The sequence below is a fragment of the Harpia harpyja genome, chromosome 7, assembly GCF_026419915.1.
Source record: "Harpia harpyja isolate bHarHar1 chromosome 7, bHarHar1 primary haplotype, whole genome shotgun sequence".
NCBI classification, from domain to species: Eukaryota; Metazoa; Chordata; class Aves; order Accipitriformes; family Accipitridae; genus Harpia; species Harpia harpyja.
Window position 1 is genome coordinate 31,317,561 of NC_068946.1, and position 22,296 is coordinate 31,339,856.

At 36.3% G+C, this 22,296-nt stretch overlaps 2 protein-coding genes across 9 annotated transcripts in view; both read right to left on the minus strand.

Annotated features, from left to right (window-relative positions):
- PJVK (pejvakin) overlaps positions 1–15,317 on the minus strand; it is a 29,100-nt gene extending 13,783 nt beyond the window's left edge. Inside the window, exons 1-2 of one of the 2 annotated variants that reach the window (XM_052793507.1) lie at positions 15,217–15,317; positions 4,624–4,716 (exon numbers count right to left, since the gene is read on the minus strand). In XM_052793507.1, the coding sequence (XP_052649467.1) occupies positions 4,624–4,635 (12 nt within the window). In that variant the 5' untranslated portion in view covers positions 4,636–4,716; positions 15,217–15,317. The remainder of the gene's footprint in view (positions 1–4,623; positions 4,717–15,216) is intronic. The other variant, XM_052793508.1, reaches the window with a different exon arrangement.
- OSBPL6 (oxysterol binding protein like 6) overlaps positions 4,967–22,296 on the minus strand; it is a 116,067-nt gene continuing 98,737 nt past the window's right edge. For all 7 annotated transcript variants that reach the window (XM_052793502.1, XM_052793504.1, XM_052793500.1 and 4 more), the window contains 7 exons: positions 22,037–22,100; positions 21,347–21,425; positions 19,929–20,073; positions 18,662–18,806; positions 17,615–17,741; positions 16,908–17,030; positions 4,967–15,951 (listed from right to left, as the gene is read on the minus strand). In XM_052793502.1, the coding sequence (XP_052649462.1) occupies positions 15,843–15,951; positions 16,908–17,030; positions 17,615–17,741; positions 18,662–18,806; positions 19,929–20,073; positions 21,347–21,425; positions 22,037–22,100 (792 nt within the window). In that variant the 3' untranslated portion in view covers positions 4,967–15,842. The remainder of the gene's footprint in view (positions 15,952–16,907; positions 17,031–17,614; positions 17,742–18,661; positions 18,807–19,928; positions 20,074–21,346; positions 21,426–22,036; positions 22,101–22,296) is intronic.

Sequence of the window (22,296 nt, forward strand, 5' to 3'; positions counted from 1 at the left end):
AGGTGGAGTTTGTCTAGAGTTTCTGTTGTATAAGCAAAACCAGTCAGTTTAATACCATGACTTACATCACTTCAGAGCTCCTGAGTATGAAGACAGTACCGCTGTCATGCTGAACTCCTGGTCTAGCAGTTTGCTGGGGTACTGGGGTCACTTGGCATAATGCTTGCAGTGATTGCTGCTCACAAAGCATAATGGTATTTAGAGACCATTGTGGGAAGAAAAGTAAGTTAAAGCAAGATTAAGGTTTTCAGCAAACTTAGCTTCAGCAGAGATACTTCCATGTTGGATTTCTTTATTATATAGTTCAAGTGTAGTGAAAATTTTAAATCAGTTCACAAATGCTATTTTAATTATGCAGTATAGGGGAACAACTAAATTAGCTATGGCGTTATTTTTATTTTGTGTAGACTTACTTTATTAAGCTCTCAATTTGGTAGAGCAGTAAAAAAATACAGTCACTCCTTGTGTATCTGAAACTGAATTGGTTCCTTATGGAAACCTCTCTGGGCAGCAGGATAAATAGACCGTATCAAAATTAGAGAACTCAGAAACTCAGGGAGGAAACTTGTCAAAAGCCTAGTCCTAAACTGTTTTAAATTCTCCACATTTAAAGCATGTTTTATTTCTTGTGGAGCCAGATCCTTTCAAATATTCCACTACTATCTGTAGTCTCAGAAGAAAATTTTAATAAGAAGCTTCTAGAGTTAAGTATTTTAATGGACCTTCATGTTTATTTACATGGAACTTTTGCGTGTGAACAGTTTCTTCACCAATTAGAATGGATTTGAAAAAAAATTAAAAAGCTGCAGGAAACACTTGTCCTTTTCTAGACAGGTATCTAAAACATACCATTAAGGCTGTTCTAAATTATTTTCAAGGTCACTTTCAACAGTCCATTTGGAAGACAGATGCACACACTCACTATGTTTCCTATACAATACTCTTCAGGTTTACACCTCAAGTAAACTGTGTTGGAACCTTCTTCTATTCTCTGCCACAGAATAGACTGCGATAATACATATTCATAGTCCGTGCTACAGTACGCATAGAAGGTAGATTTCCTGCTAGGAGGTGCTGTATTACAGTGTGACACTTGCCCAGCAATCAAAGTATTAAAAGCTGCACTGTACTATAAGCATTACATCAATGAAAGGCTACAAGATGTGGAGTTCAACTGGCTTCTCTATGGCTTTTGGTTGACATCATCCCCCTTTCACCTTTATACAAGCAACATCTGTTGACTTGATAAAAAGGGAATGTGTTGCACAGTTGGTCTTCTGTACCACTTCACTGCCTTCTCACTAGAGCCATGTGAATGATGAAAAGGAAACACAAAAGAGATTAAGGAGCATACGTTCTGGTGATAGTTTTATATGCTCTTCCACAGACTTACCTTTCAGGTTTCAAACCTTTGTTCACGGATGTGCAGACTACTTAATCTGTGTTTCATGTATCCATCCTTAAATAATATGATAGTAAATAACTATCGCTGGCTAAAGTGTATGAAATATCCCAGCTTTTCCTTCTTTGTAATTGCCTTAATATTATTGGCAGTATTTTTAATGGGCAGATGGATGTGTTATCTGTGAAGCATTTACTAATAAGAAATGCAAAAGTAGTACTCCAGAGAGAGATTTGCTGAGATAGTGTGTTTGCATTTAAACTTACTACCTATGAGAAGCGGGCACATCTTTCAGCCAAAAGAAGTGGTCATTTGTTACATAAACATTACTGCATACAATTAAGCTACTTTCATAATCTAGCATTATTAGCTTGTGAAGACAAATGTGGAAACAAACAAGTCAGTGTGACCTAAAGTAGGTTTAATGCTGCCCGCCCTTTGCAGGATGCTGCCCAAATGGCTAAATCCTTTTTTCCAGCATCTGTGAGTGAGGGTGTCTGTGCTAGAGGAGAGTTTTGTGGGCTTACGCATCCACCTGTATGAGGATATGGAACTGTAGCTGCTGCTGCTGCTGTGCCACTATGTCTGAAGAAAGATTACAGAACAAAGGATTTGTCTACTGTGATAGAATTCACATTGGCCATGCTAATCTGTCTGATGGGCACTGGTACAGTTATCTTTATACAATACTTCCTTCAGTAGCAGGCATATCTTGTTCCTTGCTGCTTCTCCTTATGTTTTAATCTGAGCAGTAGGCTTGAACTGGATTTATTTTTAGCATTGCCACTAGCTCTTCTGTGATACTGGGCAATTAACCTCAGTCTATGAAACCTACTGTATGTGGCTGTGGTAATATATCACTTCCCTGAGCAGGATACTGCAAGAACCAACTAGTATTATAAAGTAAAGTATTCTCAGATCATTGGATACAGAGTATTTATAAAAAGACAAAATGAAGTAGGTGTTTGTAGGGCATGCAAGAATTCAGTATCCTCTTTCATAATCACCTCTATGCTTATTCAGGCTGTTCCTTTCCATGCTACGAGAATACTTCCTCATCTAGTTTCCTAATTTTTTTTTTCCCCACATGCATAGGCATAAAATGAGAAGATACTTGAGTAGCTTCCAGATACTAAACATTTTAACAGACAGGTGACATAAAAAATTCTTGTCACCAAACATAAAAAGCAGCCTGACTAATATTGTCGTACTAGGTTGGCTGATCAGCATTTAAGTGAAATCAGCTCTTGAACTAGAACTGAAGAATGGATGTGCCCTTGTGCTGTTATCACCTCAATTTCTTTGACTGCTAAATGTAATGCCAGGCCCTCAAAAATAACCTACGTAAAGAGGAACTTAAAAGACCTTCAATTTTATCAGTTAAAAAAAATAACTCAATGTCCTCACCAGAACTTGTAGTCGACTTGCAGTCCAACAAGTGTAACCTTTTGGAAATGTTTAATTATACTTCTTTCCACCACTGACTTATCAAAAAACCTGCTCAAGAAACCTGGGATAGTCATGAAATTTGAGCTAGTAATTAGTTTCATTTCTTTGCCGAAGGAAATACAGCCAGACAGTCCTCAGTGAGAAAAGCAACTACATATTTGATTTTACTTTGGAACTTTTCCATGTGATTACAAATGTAATCTAATGTTATCTAATCACATGTAAAAAACATCTTTACAACAGATTCATGTCTGTAACATGCATTTATGCCATACTTTATTAACTTGTTCTGAATTCTTTTTAAATTTACCATTATTGAGATGTACTTGGGATATAGGTATGGGATATACGTATGGGATATACAACCTAGCCTGTCTCTTAGCTACTCTGCATAGTAGTTACATCTCAGACATAGCTTTCAGAAATGAAAAACACAGTCTAAATAAAAGACATTTTATTTACTGGCCTTGAAGAAAATTAGACTCACCACTCAGGCAAAACAAACTATAGAGTACCTCCTCAGCTAGCCCACAGTAGCTCATTAGTTTTGAATGATATTTCAGCTTAGTTTCTTTTAATCTGATTTAGTAATGATTACTTACTCAAAAAATAGTTTTGCATATTCAGGTGCAGGAACAGTCAATATTGTACATTTGTGGTTTTTAACATTTAGACCAACTTAAATATTTAATAAGCTAATAAGGACTTGGAGAACCATGTGGCTTGATACGTTGGCTGGGCAAAAACGCTGTGTATCATCACATCAGAACAGATTTTTGTACCGGCAGTGAAACTTGGAACAGCTTTCTGTGGGCAACAACTTTAGCTGAGTCAGGATGAAATCTTGTCAATAGCTTCCCACACTGTCTCACTTCACCACATCACAACGCCTACATATTTGTGGTTAAGAAGAAGTATCATCTGCCTCTTGGTTAGATTAAATTTAAATATAAAATTTACTTCCACACTTAAGTAATAGTTTTTATGCTAAATTAGATGTCAGATTGGTACTGCTGCCTCACAGGCCTCGTGCACCCTAACCTATTCCCAAAGGTTTGTTGTGTTGGGTTTTTTTAACCAATTAAGTAAGTAATGACATATAGCTTGTCACACTTCATTTATGCACAGTAATTTTGCTGAGCAAGTGTCATCAAAAAGTGTTAGATTTGTTTTGCAAAGGCAAAGTATGGATCCCAACTACACAAATGTGAAACCAGAGCTGAATTTCACTTGTAGAATTGTTTAACGGGGATAAACTCCCAGTCTACAACCTGGCTCGGAGCATCGGTTTGGACAAGATCAGATGTGTACTCTGACACAAGAAAGAAAGCATTGCCATTCATGACGTGTTCTCCCTTCCTTTGCTGTTGCTTCCACTCAGGCAGCATTCCAGACTGTTTGAACACTTGTTCTTTTTACAATGCCAAGAAACAACAAAAACCTTAATTTCTCCTCCTAACCGAATTCTTGTTTTCTATTATGCTTTCATTTTGAATAAAATGTAATTGATTTAAGGGCTGAACAACTGACAAGAACACACAATGGAAAAATCCCACATACTGTTATTTTTCCAAGATGCCAGAAGGGGTGGGTGTCAAGAATTTTTTTTTTTTTTTTTTTTTCATTTCCACACCTCTTTTTTCAATTCTATTAGAGAACATCAGGAACCATTTTCCCTACACCCTCTCAACAAAACTTGAGAAACATACTGCAAGCTCCCTTTAATCATAAGAGCAAGCTGAAGTGAAAAATAAAAAGCAAAAGGCTCTTACCAGCTGTAGCATGAAGATAAAACTGGGAACTGCCAAAAAGAAAATTATCTTCTTTGAGACTGCAGTTGGTAGCTCCTGCCAGATTTAAAGGAACTGCACAGAGAATCACATGGGAAAAGTTTTATAAAAATAATCCTGCAGTGGAAAAAGGTTAGAAAGGAACAGGATGATGCTAGTGAGAAGCCGCTGTTTCAGGGCTATTGCTGCCACTACCACCCACCTCTCCAAAATCAATCTGTACAATATATATTAAAAATTTTACAATTAATAGTTAATTCACTTAACAGTTCATTCAAGAACCATATTCTAAAGTGTTTATGTCAATAAATCAGAACACAGATGATAGCAGTTTAAACAGTGTACATTGAGATTTATTAGAACAAGCACTAATAGCAGCAGTGTACAGAGTGATGGAGACAATGTACTGTATGCACTGAACAATAATAATTATACAATTGCACTTCATCAGAGATCTATTAGAAAATGCTTTTCAGTAAACAGTTTCCCAAATCTAGCATTGTTTGGATTTGCCTCTGAGGAAAAAAATACAAAAAATATGCTTTTTTTTTTTTGGTAAGGCATTAGCAACATTCATTGGCAGGCTAAACAAGTCATTTGTACATGCATTATCCAATTACATTGCAACAGGTAAAAGAGCATCACGTTTCCTCAAAAACTAGAATAGTGTGTCTGTGTTTTTTGGACATGATATCCCGATAAATCCAGCTCAGCCTGAAGGAAACAGATGCCATCTTTTGTTACATTTTAGAGTACAACATAAACTATAGCATAGCCAAGGTCACCTTTATTTCCTACCAGAAGCTGTAGGACCTCCCTCAGTTGGAGTTGGTATTATGGGTATTGTGTATACCACATACATCACTGGAATAAAGTCTTCATTAAATTAATTTCTTTTGTTTACTATTCCCCCCACTACCACCTCCCTGAATCATGTGGCCAAAAGACACTCAACTGCAATCAACATTAACTACTGTATGAGCTTGGTTTTTATTGCATGAGAGGTAGTCAGTGTGAGGCCTCTGCATTCTGGATTACTACAACAGTATGTTCAAAACCAACTCACAAGTGCAAAGACACAGAATAAGTGTTGCAGCTGCATTATGTGGGAACTTAAAACTGTTTTTTTACTGCTCCTTCCTGGCTAGGTTCAATCTCTGAAGTAGCCAGAGAACTTGATATACCAAAAAAAGCAATTCTATTTATGTGCTAAAGCCTAGAAGGAGTGACGGGACGCACTTTCTCACATTCATGCTTTTCTAGGCTGAGATTAGGAGCATGCTCTTAGTTAGCCACCCCCTTCTTTGCAAATCAGAAAGATTAGTCTCCTTTTTTGATTGGCATACAGTACTAGCAACCCTCACTCTGGGCTGGCACCATCCTGGGGAAAGTACAGGGAAACAGGGGTAGGAATTGCAAATATTCTTACAATTAAGCTTGCCAGAGTGAGACATAATATGACGAATTGTCATTGATTTAATCTCCTGTTCTTTCTTCCGTCATACATAATTGAGCTTTGCAGAGACATGAAGTTAACTGGTTTTTAAATACTACAAGCCCCAGAATAAGGTCCCAAAATACAAGAGAGTCAAAGCAAAGTCAAATATATTGCTCTGACTGGCAAGCAGCCAAACCAGCTGTATTTCACACATTTATCTTCCACAAGACAGTGCACGTATTCAAAATCAAGCTTAAGTGTACCTAGTTGAATACCTAGGCTTCACTGTATGCTAGGCCTACAGCTGAAATAGATTTGGGCAGCTAGATCATCCACTCACCTGGAAGCTCACTGAGTTCAATGGAGTACCAACAGCAGCTCAGCCTCATCTGCGTAGGTGCTCATTTGTTTAAGCATATAGGAATTAAAAATCAAGTACTATAAAGCCTGGTGTAACCAGGTACATTGTTTTGATTTCTTAGGAATGTCGCTGTTGAGCCTTTTTATTTGAACTTTAGTATCTACATCTTTTAAACTTAATCCAATCAGACTGTTTGCAATGTTTATGCTAAGTACGTACTGATGCCTGTGCGAGATCAGAGTCCAAGCAGATGAAACAGAAAACAAATCTGACGTGCATTGCTGATTAACTCTTGCATGTGAAATAAAAGTCTATAGATTTGGAATATACAAATTATATCCTAGCTATGTTATTCCTCAGCTGTTGATGTTTAGTAACAGTAAGCAATAGAATTGTTTTTACAGGCACAATTAGAGCCAGTATTTGGAGTCAGAATTAATAAGATGTAAAGAAGAATCAGCCTGAAAGATATACCAAACTTGTGAACAGTCAAGCACAAATAAATGCATTTGCAGGAAAGCAATCAAGATCAATCAATATTACTTTTTTAAATGTTAAATTACTGAATGTACTATGACTAAACTTGGGCTTTTAAAAATTGTGATACTTTAAGTAGCTTATACGGTTTTCAAAACAAATATTTGCAAATCAATTTTCTATTGAGTTATTTAGAAATTATGGTACTGACTTTTTTTTCCAGTATCCTTTTCTTCTTCATTTCTTTACGGAAGTCCACAGTGAACTTCTGAGCATAAAATTACGGGTGCTGCAGGTCAGGTTTAATATTGCAGTGCTCAAAAATAATGCCTTCTGCAACATTTGGGTAGCTGGGTACATAAATGCTTCGTATTTTCTTTCCTTCCCTTAAGTAACAGTTTTCTATTGCTTTCAAACAACAGAAAAAATTTTGCCTCCTGCATCTAGGAACACAGAATCTTTCTAGTTGCAGTCTGTTATTTTCCTGTAAAACAGACACCGTCTACCCAGTACTCAAAAGCAGCACTGGCTTTATATGCCAGGCATCTAGAAAGCAACTATTTGACTTTAAAATTCATCTTAAAATACGCAAAGCGAGTTTCTGTATACCTTTCTAGCTGACATAATAGCATAATCACAGTGGAAAGACTCTGAGAACCTACTTTTACAAGTATGCTACACAAAGAGGTATGTAAGAAATCAACAGATTTGAGATTTTTTGTAGAATGAGCACAGGGATATGGGCAATCAGTAAAGAATGCTCTTTTAGCTATTTAGGTTTTGACATTTTGGCCTGCTAAAGAACTGGTGCAGGACTGTTTCCCATCTGAAATTAAAGGCTGTTAAAAGCAAAGAAGCTCAGTAAGGCAATGTAAAATTAACAACTAATCTAGACCTTACTCTTCTAATGGCATTCTCAGAGTCTGAGCAAGGTATAAATACTAAAATTTACTACATTTCATACATGTGCGTATGGGATCTAATTTCACCAAAAAAGTGTGACATTATTGTCAATTCATATTAACTTTGTGCAAAAAATGAGAGAAAATACAGAATTCTTTGCTGTTGAAATACTGAGAAATCATAATTCACCAAACAGTTAATTATACAAAGAAAAGCAGAAAAAGACCCAAAGAAGAGTCTTGCTAATGGTTACAACAAAGAAAATATACCTAATATCCTAATACAGAACTATCATAATGATCTCTCTGCATACCACAGTAGTTTAATTTTGTGATGGCTTTTTACATGCTGAAGTATCCACTTCAGACAATCTAGCAGTAATAGATAAAGAACAAGAAGTTTGCTATGCATTTTGGTGAAGGAAAAGATTTCAGACATCAGATGCTAGCAGCTTGATTTCTTACTTATTTTATAGTAAATAACATAGACAAAAATCAATATACAAAGTAGAACCCCATCCATCCAGAAAAGCCCACTGACATTTCTTTTTGGTCCAAGGATTAAATTTTAGTGAGTAAGCATTATAGGTCCACCCTGCTCTGAAAGCTGGAGATTTAGCAAGGTCTGAGCACTAGGTGCATGACAGAAGCACCACCCTTCATGTCTGTGGAGTTCCAAACACTGTTTAATTTTTAAAACTGAAACTTCACATGTAATTAATTCTTAGTGAGGAATGAATGTTTGAAAATAATTAGTTTAGAAATAATTATAAAGGAACAAGAACAGTGCTTTTGTTAAGTAGAGCGAAAGCCTAACTAAGGTAGAAGTCGCCATCTTTGCTTTTATGCCTACATACCAGAATACACTCATCAGCCTTTATTTCTCAGCTCATAGTCAGGTCTTGTTTGAGACTCAGCTGAAAATATAATTTATTGTGATCTGAATTTTCTACACTATATTTCAACCACGAAAGAATACTTTAGTATCATTAACAAATCATGCTAAAGCTTACAGCAAGTGTTTTTTCCTCTGCATTAACCTGCTGGGAGGTCTGGAGCAGCAAAGTCCTCTCCAATAAATAACACTTACTTCAAGAACTAAATAGACCTGATTTCTAACCTCAGATTAGAATGATAATTTTCAATGTTGACTTCAAGATAGGTGACAAAGCAAGTTTAATATATTTATGTATAATTTTTTTGTTGGTGATCCAATCTCAAAATATGTTATAAAATATTAAGCAAATACAAAGATAATTTAAGATCTCGTCTGTATTTCTTCAACACAGTTGAATAAGCTATCCTGAATTTTCCTTTGGCTGGAAAATACTGAGGATTAAACTTATATTCATTTTGTTAATGTTACTGTAATATTCCTTGTTTAGGTGAATTTAACAAAGGAAGAGAGGGAGCATTCAGCACAGGACTACTAGAAAAGAAATATGAGTTTGCAATCCTGACTCTTACACCGATTGTCCTCGGTGGACCTGACAAATCAACCGCTGGGCCGCAAGTGCAATCATAAATAGTAATGCAACTTCAGAAAAAAGACGTTGCATGTGTGGCTACACTGACTGGCACAAGAAGCGAGTACCTCAGTGAAGATGAACAGTTCTGGTTGAATATTATCACTGCGTGTGCTGCTCTTGTATAGCACTTACATCATTTTGATGTTCAGGGTGTAAAAGATAAGTTACCCACTTCTGACTTTTTGAAGGAATCTCCTCACCTCTTCCATTTTTGCATCCCTAATGTTCTGGGCCAGCAACACTATACATTAGCATAAGATATCCCTCTTTCATTAATGCAGACCAGTAAAAGTAGCAGTCAATATGGAAACATGTTCTAGTGTTTCATAGGAGACAACATCTGTCATTGCTCCAGGAGTACGAAGAAGTAGCTTTACCATGCTTCAGTGAATTATTCATAGGTCACGGCAGAATATATTACACACTGCTGATTATATATTCCAACTTTATTGTTTCCTTACTTATAAAATATGTAACTCTCTTTGTCCACATTACCAATACACCTTCAGCCAAATGCTGGCTACAGTCACTTTTGTTTATAAAAGGAATAAAAACTTCCCTTCACCTTCAGAATTAATTCTGAGCAGATGTCGTCAATCTTCCCTTTTTTCATGCTGTCATGGATCAGTGGAAAGAAAAATAGTATTAAGGTAACCTGCCTGAAATGGATTCAGCAGCTCTGCTGACATTTTAATTCATAAAAGTTAGAAAACTTTCTATTTTGTTACAGTTGTGCCACTGACAGAGCTGCTGTGACTAGTTTCAGTGTTCTCCATTGCAGTCTCTCCCTCCCTTTTCTTTTCTGAGGTTTGTCAAAGATCGCAAGGCAGGGAAAAAAAAAATTAAAGATATGATGGGTTTGTAATACCACAATACTTGACAAAGGAGGAGAGAGGTATATAAAACACCTACAAGTACATCACTATCACTTTTTAAACCTTCAAGATACCATACAAAAATCATTTCGTAAAGAGGCTTTTCAGTTTAGTGGAAGAAAGACATAGCTTACACTAAAGCTAATGAATGAAGGTGTTTTACATTCCCTAGTTTAAAGAGCAAATAATGTATTTGCTTTTGTAAGTAGGTTCCTTACAATATATAATACAAAAATAAAATAAGTTGCTGTAAATAAGCCATTTCTGTGAGCTTACTGAGATTTACAACATTCTTGCAGGTGCCATTCACTGTTCTAATGGAGCTCAGGAAGCTATCCTCCCCAGGAATAATTAAACTTTATTAACACACTTAGTCCAGATTCTTCTGTTAAAAACAAAAAGAATAAAAAACCAAAAGACCTTTCTCCATGAAACTACTTCTGAGTGATACCAGAATTATAACAAAAGTAACCAGGGATGGTAAAGTAGAAAATTATACTACTTTTTATACTAAATATACCTTTGCAACTTTGAGCACATGAACGAAATACTTAGTTGCCGCCGTATCCCTACCTACTGTGACTTTTATCAATATATGTTCTAAACAGGAAGTTCAAGTTTTATACAATTTTGATGACTGTTACTTAATGACAGACAGGAAGAAAACCCAAGATAGTATTTTCAGCCCCAGTAGCTGCTAGAGTAAGTGGTTATGACACAGTAAACTTTGTTAAGTTTTCTCCCAGGTCTGTGTATAACACAGGGTGACCGGTGAGGCCATTCCAGTGTTTCTTAAACATGACATCTGTCATTGATCTTTTTCCCCCCGCTGGACCAAACTCTCTAACTTAACCCCTCCTGTCATTTTAGCATATGAATACAAATACTCTTTCCTTTCAGGTGGATTTAATCTGAAAACTCTCCTTTACTTTCATTATACAGCTCCAGTATTAGTAATGACACCTAAAATAAGAGCTATTCCTCAGATTACGACTGCAGCCAACGGCATGTTAAAGAGCTAGTGTTTATCTCTGCACCAGACAATATTCAAAATCCTATAAAACAAGGAGACCACACAAACCTTCCCTATACTAACAGAGCTTTGCTAGTGAAAGCAAGTTTTGCAAAACTCACAGAGAATTGGCATATTCAGCCCTCTTGGTTATTGTGCAAGTGCAAATGAACCTCCCCTCCCTTCCAGGGTATTTCTAAAAATTCAGATTTTTTGAGAGAAACTCTATGAGCAAGACTGCATTGCACTGGGCTCCACTTTGCCTGGTTCAAGGGTGAGAAAATCCCATGTTACCTCCATGGGAATCAGAGGGCATGGCCCAGATGCAAGGTCCTCACTAGGTGCCCATGAGGGCAGGACCAGCACTGGCTCCTATTGTGCCTTAAGGTTTGTGTCATTTGTTTCCATAAAGCTCTAACAGTGTTCAGTAGGGAAATTAAGGGCAATATCTTTCAAAACTGTGTCATGTATACGTACTGCAATACTCGACATATGCCTAGCATGTGCTATTCAAATAAAACCCGCAAATGCCTTACAAGCTCATTCAGAGTCAGAAGTTCAAAATGAGAAAAAAATAAAGGGTAACATTATTTGTAAGATGAAAAGAGTTCACTTTTAAAGCCAAATACAAAAAAAGTTTATTTCATGCAACTTACATGTGTCTAAAATAAGAATGGATGTCCAGATGACTTTTTAATCACAGTGATACTGTACAAAAATCAACTCATATTAAAATTGTATCTCCCAGTGAGATAACAATTTCTAATATGCCGAAAAATCTACCAGCTTGTTAATACAGATCTAAAATAGGAATGAAGCTATTTAAGTCTTTATAAGACATTACATTTGATGAAAATGGCTATTATTAACCTATCATATCTGCAGTACCAGAACAGGGAACAAATTAAGGTACACTTTTGAAATATTAATTGAAAGTACAGTTCATTATTGTGAAACTAAAGCATATGGGTTGTGTATTTTATACAGAAATAGGTGTTTTGAGAAAACACAGGAAAAAGCAAAGGATACATCTTTGTAGTAAAAGTTAGAACTTCTTAAATTGTCTAACAGGTTTTAAATGTCAAATGAGTTGTACTAATTTTCATCACATACCAAACCTACAGCAATTAAATCTACTCTGCTGATAAGTATTTTTCATGCCTTTCAAAAGTAAATACTGCCTGGATGAATGGAGTGAGGTGAGCTGAAAACTGCCCAAATCTCCAGCCTTGAAGGGCATTGATAAATGGCTTATGCCCCACTGGCAGCCAGCGACGAGGACAGCCCTGCAGGTGTCAATTTTGTGGCCCGTGTCAATCAACATCTCACCAGTGACCTGGGCAAGGACATCGACTACATGCTAACAAGTTCGCAGTTGACATTAAATTAGGAGGATGAGACGGCACGACAAATGGCAGAGCTTCAGTCAGAAGGACATTGCTCGGCTTGAGGACTGGGCCAGAAGACACTTCATGCGGTTCAATAGAAGTGCGAAGGTCTGCACCTGGGGCGGAAAAATCCCACATTCTGGGAAGGGACAACCGAGCAGCAGCCCTGCTGAAAAGCAGCAGGCACTTACAATGGGTGCCAGGCTGCAAAGGAGCCAACAGTGCGTTCTCCCTGTAACATGGGAAACCCCATCCTGCAGTACACTGGCAGGGGATGTGGAAAGCCCACTATCCCCCGCAACTCAGCTCTGGTGAAATTTCATGGGTTGTCTAAAAAATTATAATTTGGATAGAAGCCCCCAGACCTATCTTCTGTTAACCCATTCTCTTTAGAAACAGCACAAAATATGTCATGATGTCCCCCAAGGTTACAGGAAAAATTTAATAAAAGATTTTGCACAGAATCCATAGAATTCTGCACTACAAGAAATTGCTTTAAGGTACATCTGCTAGCACTTTTCAATTTCTGATAAAGACTGCAAATATTTTGTGATGCATTGTTTTGTGTCTCCTCTACTTACTAATTAACTAATTTAACATTCAGTAGGCTTAAAAAGTGCCTTCAATAGAAAGATTTAGCATATCACAGATTTTTTTTTAATTCTAAAAATGTTAATGTTATTTTTCTTTCAATGAGTGTCAAATAAACAATTGTAAAAAATAATTAAATCAGTGGCAGCATCTTTAGTGTACACCAAGTTTCAGTTTGCATTGCAAATAATGGCGTTCAAAAAACACTAGCAGAACACTGTAAAACTAAAGACCTTATTTCTGTATTTAAATTAAAAACCAACTTTTAAAAAAATTTGAGGACATGCAGTTTCTATCCCTCAAATGTACTTGCAGTCATACACAGATAATGCTTTCTAATATCACGGTGAACTGCACACAAAGACTGGAGCATGATGTGGGCAAATGTTTAATGACGTTTTTAAGGAAAGTGACACAGAATAATTAATTGCTATTTTGCACACAATGTGCCAATTTGATTAATAGTGTAGTGTCATTAAAGCAAGTAGGATGAAGTTAACCAAATATGATTAAAAAACCCCAAACTTTTTATATATTTCCATTTTTTTATAATAACAATTGCAGAACTAAAAAAAAATTAAATAAATAAATCAGACTAGGTTCAACTAGGAAAGAAAAAGATATCGTTCTTTGAATAATTCTAAATTCTCTTTGGAAGAAATCCTGTTAATCTGCACACAGGTTTTTTTACACCAAATATTCATAAGCAATTCATGAGCATTCACAATTCTTATAAAGTCTACTTAATATTTTCTTTAGGTTTTCATAGTTCTTCCTGATAATAGAACTGTGTGAAGAAATTGGAATTTATTAGTAGCTAGTTGCTCTGCCAGTTGCTTTGCCATACTAACAAGGAGGAGAACTAAATGCATATTAAATAATCAAAGTCATCTCAGTTCTGTAGGGACCTGACTCTGCAAAAACAAGAAGCATAATCTACTGAGAACTGTTCAAGCAGCTCTGCTGGCAGGATCACATACCTATCTAATAATTTTTTTTAGGTCTCAGTACTAGAATCAATCTTAAATAGAAAAATTCAAGTGCACTATGTACACTGTGTACATGTACAAAGAGATACAGTGCATATGCATGACACCTAACCTATCATCAGTGCCTGGATGTATAATACACGCATAAATGGAAGACTAGATCATACCATATGGAATGCAGTTTTTACCTAATAAAATTACTTTTTTTCCTTTTATTAAAATCTGCCCTCCTACTGTTTAACGTTTCAGAGATTTTCAAATCTCTGAAAAATAGAAAGTGCCAAGCCTTCTCCCACATATATTAACTGAGGCTTAGCAACACATAAGAGACTTGGTTCTTAATCAAAAAATATAGAATCACTTTATGAAAAACTGTAAAATATAATTTTGCACAAAAGCTATTTTGGCAACACAAGTAGTAGTTGTCAGCTACAACGCATGGGAGCCTCTGCCATACTCTCAAATATAAATTTAGATAGGAAAAGCGGATGGGGAAAAAACAGAGCCAGTAAAGTAAACAGTGTGTGTGGCAGAAAATAGTTGTATTTACAGTACTGTCCAGCTTCTGGAGAGAAGCCAGAGAGCTTCCCATGAAATCTTTCTGTGCTTTTAACGCTGTTGCAAAGCTTCAGGGAATTCTAACTGTATGAACAGTTACGGGGAAATGAGATTCACTGTGAGACCATGTCTAGCCAGTGGTAAAAGTGATGATCGCATCTCAGCATCAGTCATTTAGAGTATGAACTTTCTGACAATCAATTCATATGCATTTACCAAAATTGTCTCAAATTCAATCAGTTAGCAGTTTCTTTTTAGTCTGAATATACAGTCAGCTTCCCAAAGCTAAAGCATGTACAGTAGATCTCATTCCTCTGAAATACAGTTAGATGTTTGGTTGTCTTTTGATTTTAAATAATGCAGGTTCTCCAACATTTATATCATGATAAAATTCTAGTGCTTTAAAAATCTGCCCTTCACACAAGCCTAAGCATACATATTTTAAAATTACTTACTGTACATCTTCTTATTTTGTTTAAGGCATGAACAATGGCATATGAATGGGAACAGCTTCCGGAAAAGCGTATCTTTTTGACAAAGGCCAGTCCAAGCACATCACACCAAAGGACTAACCTGAAGCCAGAAATGACAGTGTTGTGACCCAAGAGTTTTTAACAAAAATAGTTGAAACAAAATGGATTTTTTCTCTTTTTCTTCCTCTTTTGTTTTGTGGGGGTTTGTTTTGTTTTGTTTTGTTTTGTAATTTAAATTATATTACTCTTAATGTCTGTTTAAAGCACCGGTTGCAGTTTTACATTTACCATCTCTTCCGAGTGACTTTGGATAACTCATCTGCTTCTTTTGTTCTGGATTTTCAGCATATGAAACTTTAAAAGGTTTCTGTTTCTTTTTTTTTTCTTTTTTTTTTTTTTTTTTAATGGCTGCTGCAAAATTAAAAAGATCCAGAAGTGGTCAGAGGCCTGGTCTAATGCACTTTCAAAAGTCCGTTATAAAGATGAAAATAAATGCGAATGATAGGTTTTTCCGTAGACCCACAAACCACGCTTAGCTATAAGAAACATATTGTGCATAGTTATTTTTTTCTTCAGAGTGATATGTTTACTAGATCTACATTCTCAGTTTACCAGAGTACAGGAATTTCTACTTTACTAAAGCCAGGATCCTTTCGCAGTTCCCAGTAGGTGTCATTGGTAACCCAGGCTTCCCTTTGATTAGCGTCGATAACTTTTCTGTAGAAAGGAAAAAAACAAAAAGAGAGAGAAAGAGGGGGGGAAAAGTTCTGACCATAGATCTCTGCTCTTATGTAATATGAAATCATATTCCATACCTCTCTGATCTAACCCAATACTAAATCTGATTTTATATTTCTAAAGGACACAAGAACAGTCAGGGATTTAACAATAAAAATCAGCCTCTACCTGTGTCAAAAGTGGAAGGTTTAGAAAGCAGCCAAGATCGCAAATGTGTTGTCTGATCTGTGTGAACAGGTCTTAGAGCCACATAAAGCCTCTTTGGCCATTACAGATTCTGATTATGCGCAGGGGATCAACCAAGAGATCTAGCTTGCAGAATGCAAGTCTTTTACCATCTATGTCGTTTGTGTCCTCAGTATTTTCCTTATCTTCCACTACAAAACTGCATCAAGCATGTTCAATCTTTTCACTTTTGATTTGTCATGCTAAACATCAGGCTATTTGGTGGGACTAGCCCTTGTTTCAGAAGAATGCTTCAAACAAACAAAAACCCCTCCACTCAAAAATAAATTGTAACGTAAGTGTAGATATATATACATTTATATATACATTTTACAGAGAGATATATGTATGTATGATATTGTTTTTCAGGTCACTGTTTATTACTTTGTTTATGCAATGATGTAAAACAATAACATAGTTAAATCTTAGATTCTAATATTATACTTCTATTGCACTTCAAAAAACATTGGCTGAGGGGTGCAGCGGGCTTGTATAGCTGTTGCCCCTTGGGAGAAAATGATCTTTCAAGTATGAAGCATTAAACTATGTAAAAATTGCTTCAGGCAGAGATCAGGTATCTGATTATTTTTCTTAAAATTGCCATTTTCCAGGCTTTCATGATTAACAGACTATGTTGGTGATAAGTCTTGTAGTATTTTGTCCAGTCATACTACAGAAAACAGACTTACTACTGAAATGAATAGACTCACTTAAAAAATTTGGGTACATATTCAATGCTGTTTTCTTCCATGTACCGCCTCCGACCTCTCTGGAGTTCCTCTATTCTTTGTTTCTCAGATGCTGCCGCTTCTACATTTCCTTCCTCCAGAAGCCTGTATGAATAACAGCAGGTCCTATAGCAATCATACAGTGTCTAGGACAAGGGATTTCTAGTGCCAATCATCAGAAAAATCAAGCAGAAGCCAAGCCAAGCCAAGCCTGTCTGTGTTGTAACCACTTTCAGATCTAGTCATAACCTCATAAAATAAGAATAACCAAGATGTGACTCCCCAGTTACATGTACCTGACCTATAGCCTAAGGCATACACTTTCTTTAGTAACTTCAACATATCACAAACACTGAAGTACTTTGAACCGAGATTTAGGAGGGAATTAGTGTTGATTCCATTCACAGCAGGAGGGCAAGACATTTCAGAGCCTGTCTTTCTAGTTTGCTATGAGGAATCCTACCTCTGCCCAAAGATTGCACCAAAGCTCTACTATACCAACAAGATGCTTTCTACTTTCCTTCAACTGAGTAAGGCAGAAATTTGATTGCAATACTGAATACCTTCTCTGCTAGCAGAATCCTCCAAAGCTTAGTTCAGACTGTAGTAAAGACATAGACAAAATTCAATACTCAGCCAAACCCAGCCTTAAACCCAGCAATATTAAGAGTATAAATAAGCATTCTTGCCTTTGATCTGGCCTGAATCGTGCATCTGTTGTAGGAAGAAGATCTTTCAGTAAAGGATCTAATTCATTGAGCTCAATAGCAAACCTCGTGAAGCCATAATAACGTTCATAATTGGTTGGCATGGAGCCTGTGTGAATATGTATGAGAAAGAAAAAAGCTTTTTAAGCTATTACTTTAAATATGCAAGAGATTAATTTATTTATTAAATTATAACAGCAAAAATATTAATATATTTTACGGTTACATACAATTAAAAAGCATCAAAAGCTATTCTCTAGGTGGAACAACATTCACTAAATATTAATTTGAACTGCTTATCCTGCGGAAGTTGTAATTACATGCTAATAGATTCAAAACTTCTATGATTTTCCTTCCTTTTTACATAAGAACTACTGTTTTCCAGATTTTCAAGTTAAACATAGTTTCCTGTTCCCCAGAAAATGGGCTTACCAAATGTCTCTATAAAAGCTAACCTTAACTGATCTTCAGAGTTGATTTTGGAACATAACACTCACTTGCAGACTGATTCGGCACTGTCCAACACCTTCAGCACTAACGGAAGTCAGAGTAGACATAGCAGAGAGTAGGGTGCAAAGTAGGGTTGAAAATAGTATCTATACATAGTAGGGTTCAAAATACTAACAATAATGACAATTGCTGGATAATCACTCTGCATGTATTAAAGATACTACAGGTGCAAAGGATGACTAATTCAACCTCAGTGCCTATAAGCAAGCAATAAGGAAGTTGAAATCAGCTCCTGAAATCACAGGAGCTCGCAAGCCCAGACATCCAATTTTTTTTAAGCTGACCACAAGACCCCAGAATATTTGACCAGCAGTCAGAGTGAGATGTAGAAGACTATGCCCTGTAAGAACATTTCCATTTACCATTATTATAAACTCATGTAAATTTTTGTTTATTTGTCTAGCCAGAAATTTAATTTCTCCAGTAGTATTTTGTGTATTTAAAATGATGGCTAAAACAGCTCTACATAGTTTAGGGTTACACTACAGTGACTGCCAGAGTTTATTACAAGCTTCTTACCTGGCCTCCATATGCATTTGGCTGAAGGTGCAACCCCACAATAAAGGCCTTCATGCCACTTTCCAAAAAGGCGATGAACCACCTTCCCTTCTTGATCTATCACAACTCCCTGCACCTCATTTACATTTGAATTCCAGTAGTTCACCTGCAAGTTTAACAAAGAATTACTAGTTCACACTGTTTTTCACATTACCCATTCTATCAATACAGCCACTGCATGAATCTTAATACATGGCACCAACTGTCCAAATTTTGTATCTGAACAGCTCACCTGGAACCAAGAATATCAGAATTGGAAATTCAGATGATCTGAATATTAATTGATTTAGTATATGAGAAACCCTCAATAATTTGATATGTGTTTTGGTATAAAGGTATTTAAATTATCTGCACATCTGGGAACTATACTGTTGTTCATTAACCCAAATCCCACCACACAATTCAGCAAAAATGACACTTTGAAAGTTGCAAGATCGGAGCCAACTAACTCTCTTCTTTCTGTATGGAGAAATACTGAATATACCTGTACATGTAAGGGAATCCTTTGACGGGTGCTGCACACTACTGTTTGCAGCAGGGAAGACATTCAGCCAGTATTACTTGTTATTTGTTGCTTTCTGTTTCTCTTCTCTGCTTTGCTTTTCTTAGACACATTTATTTCTTACACCTTCACCTACTGAGCCAGTTGCCCATTCTCAGAACATCCATCAAAACATGAATTTCAGATTTATGGTAACGCACCACTGCTAACACTGCAATGGTATTGATGTATTTTGTTGCAATATGAAGACAAATTTATTTTTAGGGAAAATAATGGATAGTAACATAGGTATATAGTGATTTGGTTTTATATGTGGTTCTTGTCCGGATATTAAAATACTATGAACCAAAGCAGCATTATTTAATTGAAAGAGAGAAAATATTGACTGCCAAATTCTAGTAAAGGCAGAAGTAAAATGGCACAGAAGTGTAAAGTGACTTTGTGTTTTCATTGTGGTAATACAAAAGAAATTACTCATTCTTAACCTAAAACCAACAACAGTATAGCACACACCTATACAGCAATGCAACATTCTGATATCAAATGTTCAATGGAATGGAGTCATACTACTCGACATAGCACTCTCATTTGACAATTTACATATTTATGAACGTTGATAAGACAGAATGTGGAATGTGGATTTCAGGAATACTAAATAAACTGCTTGATGTATGCTTGAACTATGCGGTTTTATGAATATGATATGTATTAGAATACATATGTTACCTTGACAAATGTGAGTTTACAAATACAAACACTGCTTTTTGTGTTTCTGATAGTTATCTCTCCATAGTGTTCTATCCACCTCCTTCCACTAAGAATATTATGTATGCAAGTAGTGACTTTGTTCCAGACATAGTAGTCTCCATACCTAAGAAGAGATTAACAAGTGGTAACATACATTAACCATGATCATTAGGACAAAAAAGTAAAACATAGCTCCATTATCATAAATACAAGACCATATTCCTCAAAAACTTTTGAAACAATAGCTTGCTTTATTAAAGCACTGTTTCTGGGTATATTACTAATCCTCCATAGAGGAGCTCACCTAAGCTCTAGTGCAGAGAACTGAAGAATGGTGCTGTGAACCACACATCAAGCCACTGTGAATCACCAAAGCCCTGCATAGCATATTCACTGTCCTCAGAGCATTAACTGCTTTGGCCACATTTCCTCTAGGGGAAGGAGAGTGACCCAAAGATCAACATAAGGCTGAACTGAGGCTGTAAGCAGACAATGTAATTAAATTACAAATAGAACAAAATAAATATGGGAAGGAGGTAACAGAAAGGAAGTAGGAAGCAGGAGCTCACTGGCACATCATCCCTTTCCCTCTGTAACAACTACTCAGAGTCAGAGCATCTCTGTTGTCAAACAAGGGAATAAAATGAGGGAATTATATTGTGCAAAGCACATTCTCCTTCAGAGCTGAGGGGCGAGCATGAGGACAGAAGACAAAGATGCTCCTGAGTGCATTTACTTCAATTTCATGAGATGGATAAAGAGGTGGAGTGATGTCATGCTGTTAGAGGCAGAAAGAAAGGCTGGGTGCAATGTACAGGAGCAGGAATAGTACTGCAAAACCAGCAGACATGTTTAAAGTATCCTCTCCTTGCATATTCTCAGGATTTACAACTTGCAACTACTCTTACCTGCGGTGAAACTTCTTTTTCTCACTACTCTTTCAACATCTGAAGAACACGTTCTGGCTTAACTAAATTTTGGAAAATGACCTTACATTACTAGCGGTTGTTCTGAGGGAACACTTAGCAGTATTGAGAGCCTTAGCAAGGACAGCGCTAGCTGCTGACAGTCCTATATCGCAGCCTTGTTCTGAACAGTTGATCATTACTGTACATGTAAAACTTGGGTTCTCTCTCCTAAAACATTTCTATCCCCCTCTGTCTACCACTTTCTAGAGAGTTTGTATATTTTTCCTCCAAAAACCCAAATGGATCTTCAGGCTCAAAAATGCTTCAGTATCCCCACCTGTACACTAAGGAGAGATGTGAGCTACGCACTATTCTCACCAGTACAAATCATGTGATGTCTGCATACACTTCCCCCAATCCATTCACAAGGCAGCACAGATTAGATTGCAGCAAAGACTGAAAACAAAAGGAAATAGGACAGTAGCTTACTTTGGAAGAGTCACATTCAGGGTTCCAACTGGCAGAATTTCCATTGATTTCCCCCAGAATTTGTTTTTCCACCTGATATCTGAATATAATAGTGAAAGATTTACAAAACTGAAAAGATCAAAGTCTCCTCCTTGCAGTGATCTGCCTGGCACACAAGATGCTCTATGCTAGACTACCCGGTTTAAAACAGGACAGTATGAGGTTGTCATGAAAATACAAAAGAAAAAAAATACTAGAAAATGACATTAGGCCAGAAAAACTAAAGATAAGTTTGATTTTTTTCTAGGAGTCATGGCTGTGCTACATTATTGTCAAATCTCTCATGAAAACATTCAATAGAAATTAAATGCATATGTCAGTAGATACAAAGAAAGAAAGAGCTGCTTGTTCAACTGTGTAAAAAGAACTGCTTGTGTTTGTAAGAAATAATAATTTTCTTGGTAAAAAAGCTTCCAACCAGAAAAATATAAACAGACTGCAAGTGACAAGGGAAGTTATAACATGTCTGCTCACTCTTAAGAATGAGAATTTGGAGGGAAATAATTCAGAGCATCAGTTTGTAATATGTTACTACAAAAATAATAAGTATAGAAATTGAGTAAGTTCCAAATGCAAAGCTCAGCTTGTACAGATAAAGTTTTTACTTCCTAATAAAAAAGGAGTTTATGGTTTTGAATTAAAAAAGTATACCTTGCCAAAACACAAAGTTCTTCGATTCACAGTGACAGGCCGAAATGGGAGGATGGTGGCTAACCTGGAAAACAGTTTGACTGAGTTAAAAACAGTTAATTTTCATTTCTAAGACAATACAATTGTTACTGCAATATGAAAATACTAAATAGCCCACACTATGTTTTAGCCTATGTTGGTATGAAAACAGATGCAACTTAAGTGTGTACTTAAAACGCTATGTACTTAAACCACTCCCTTGTGATTACTATAAAAATATA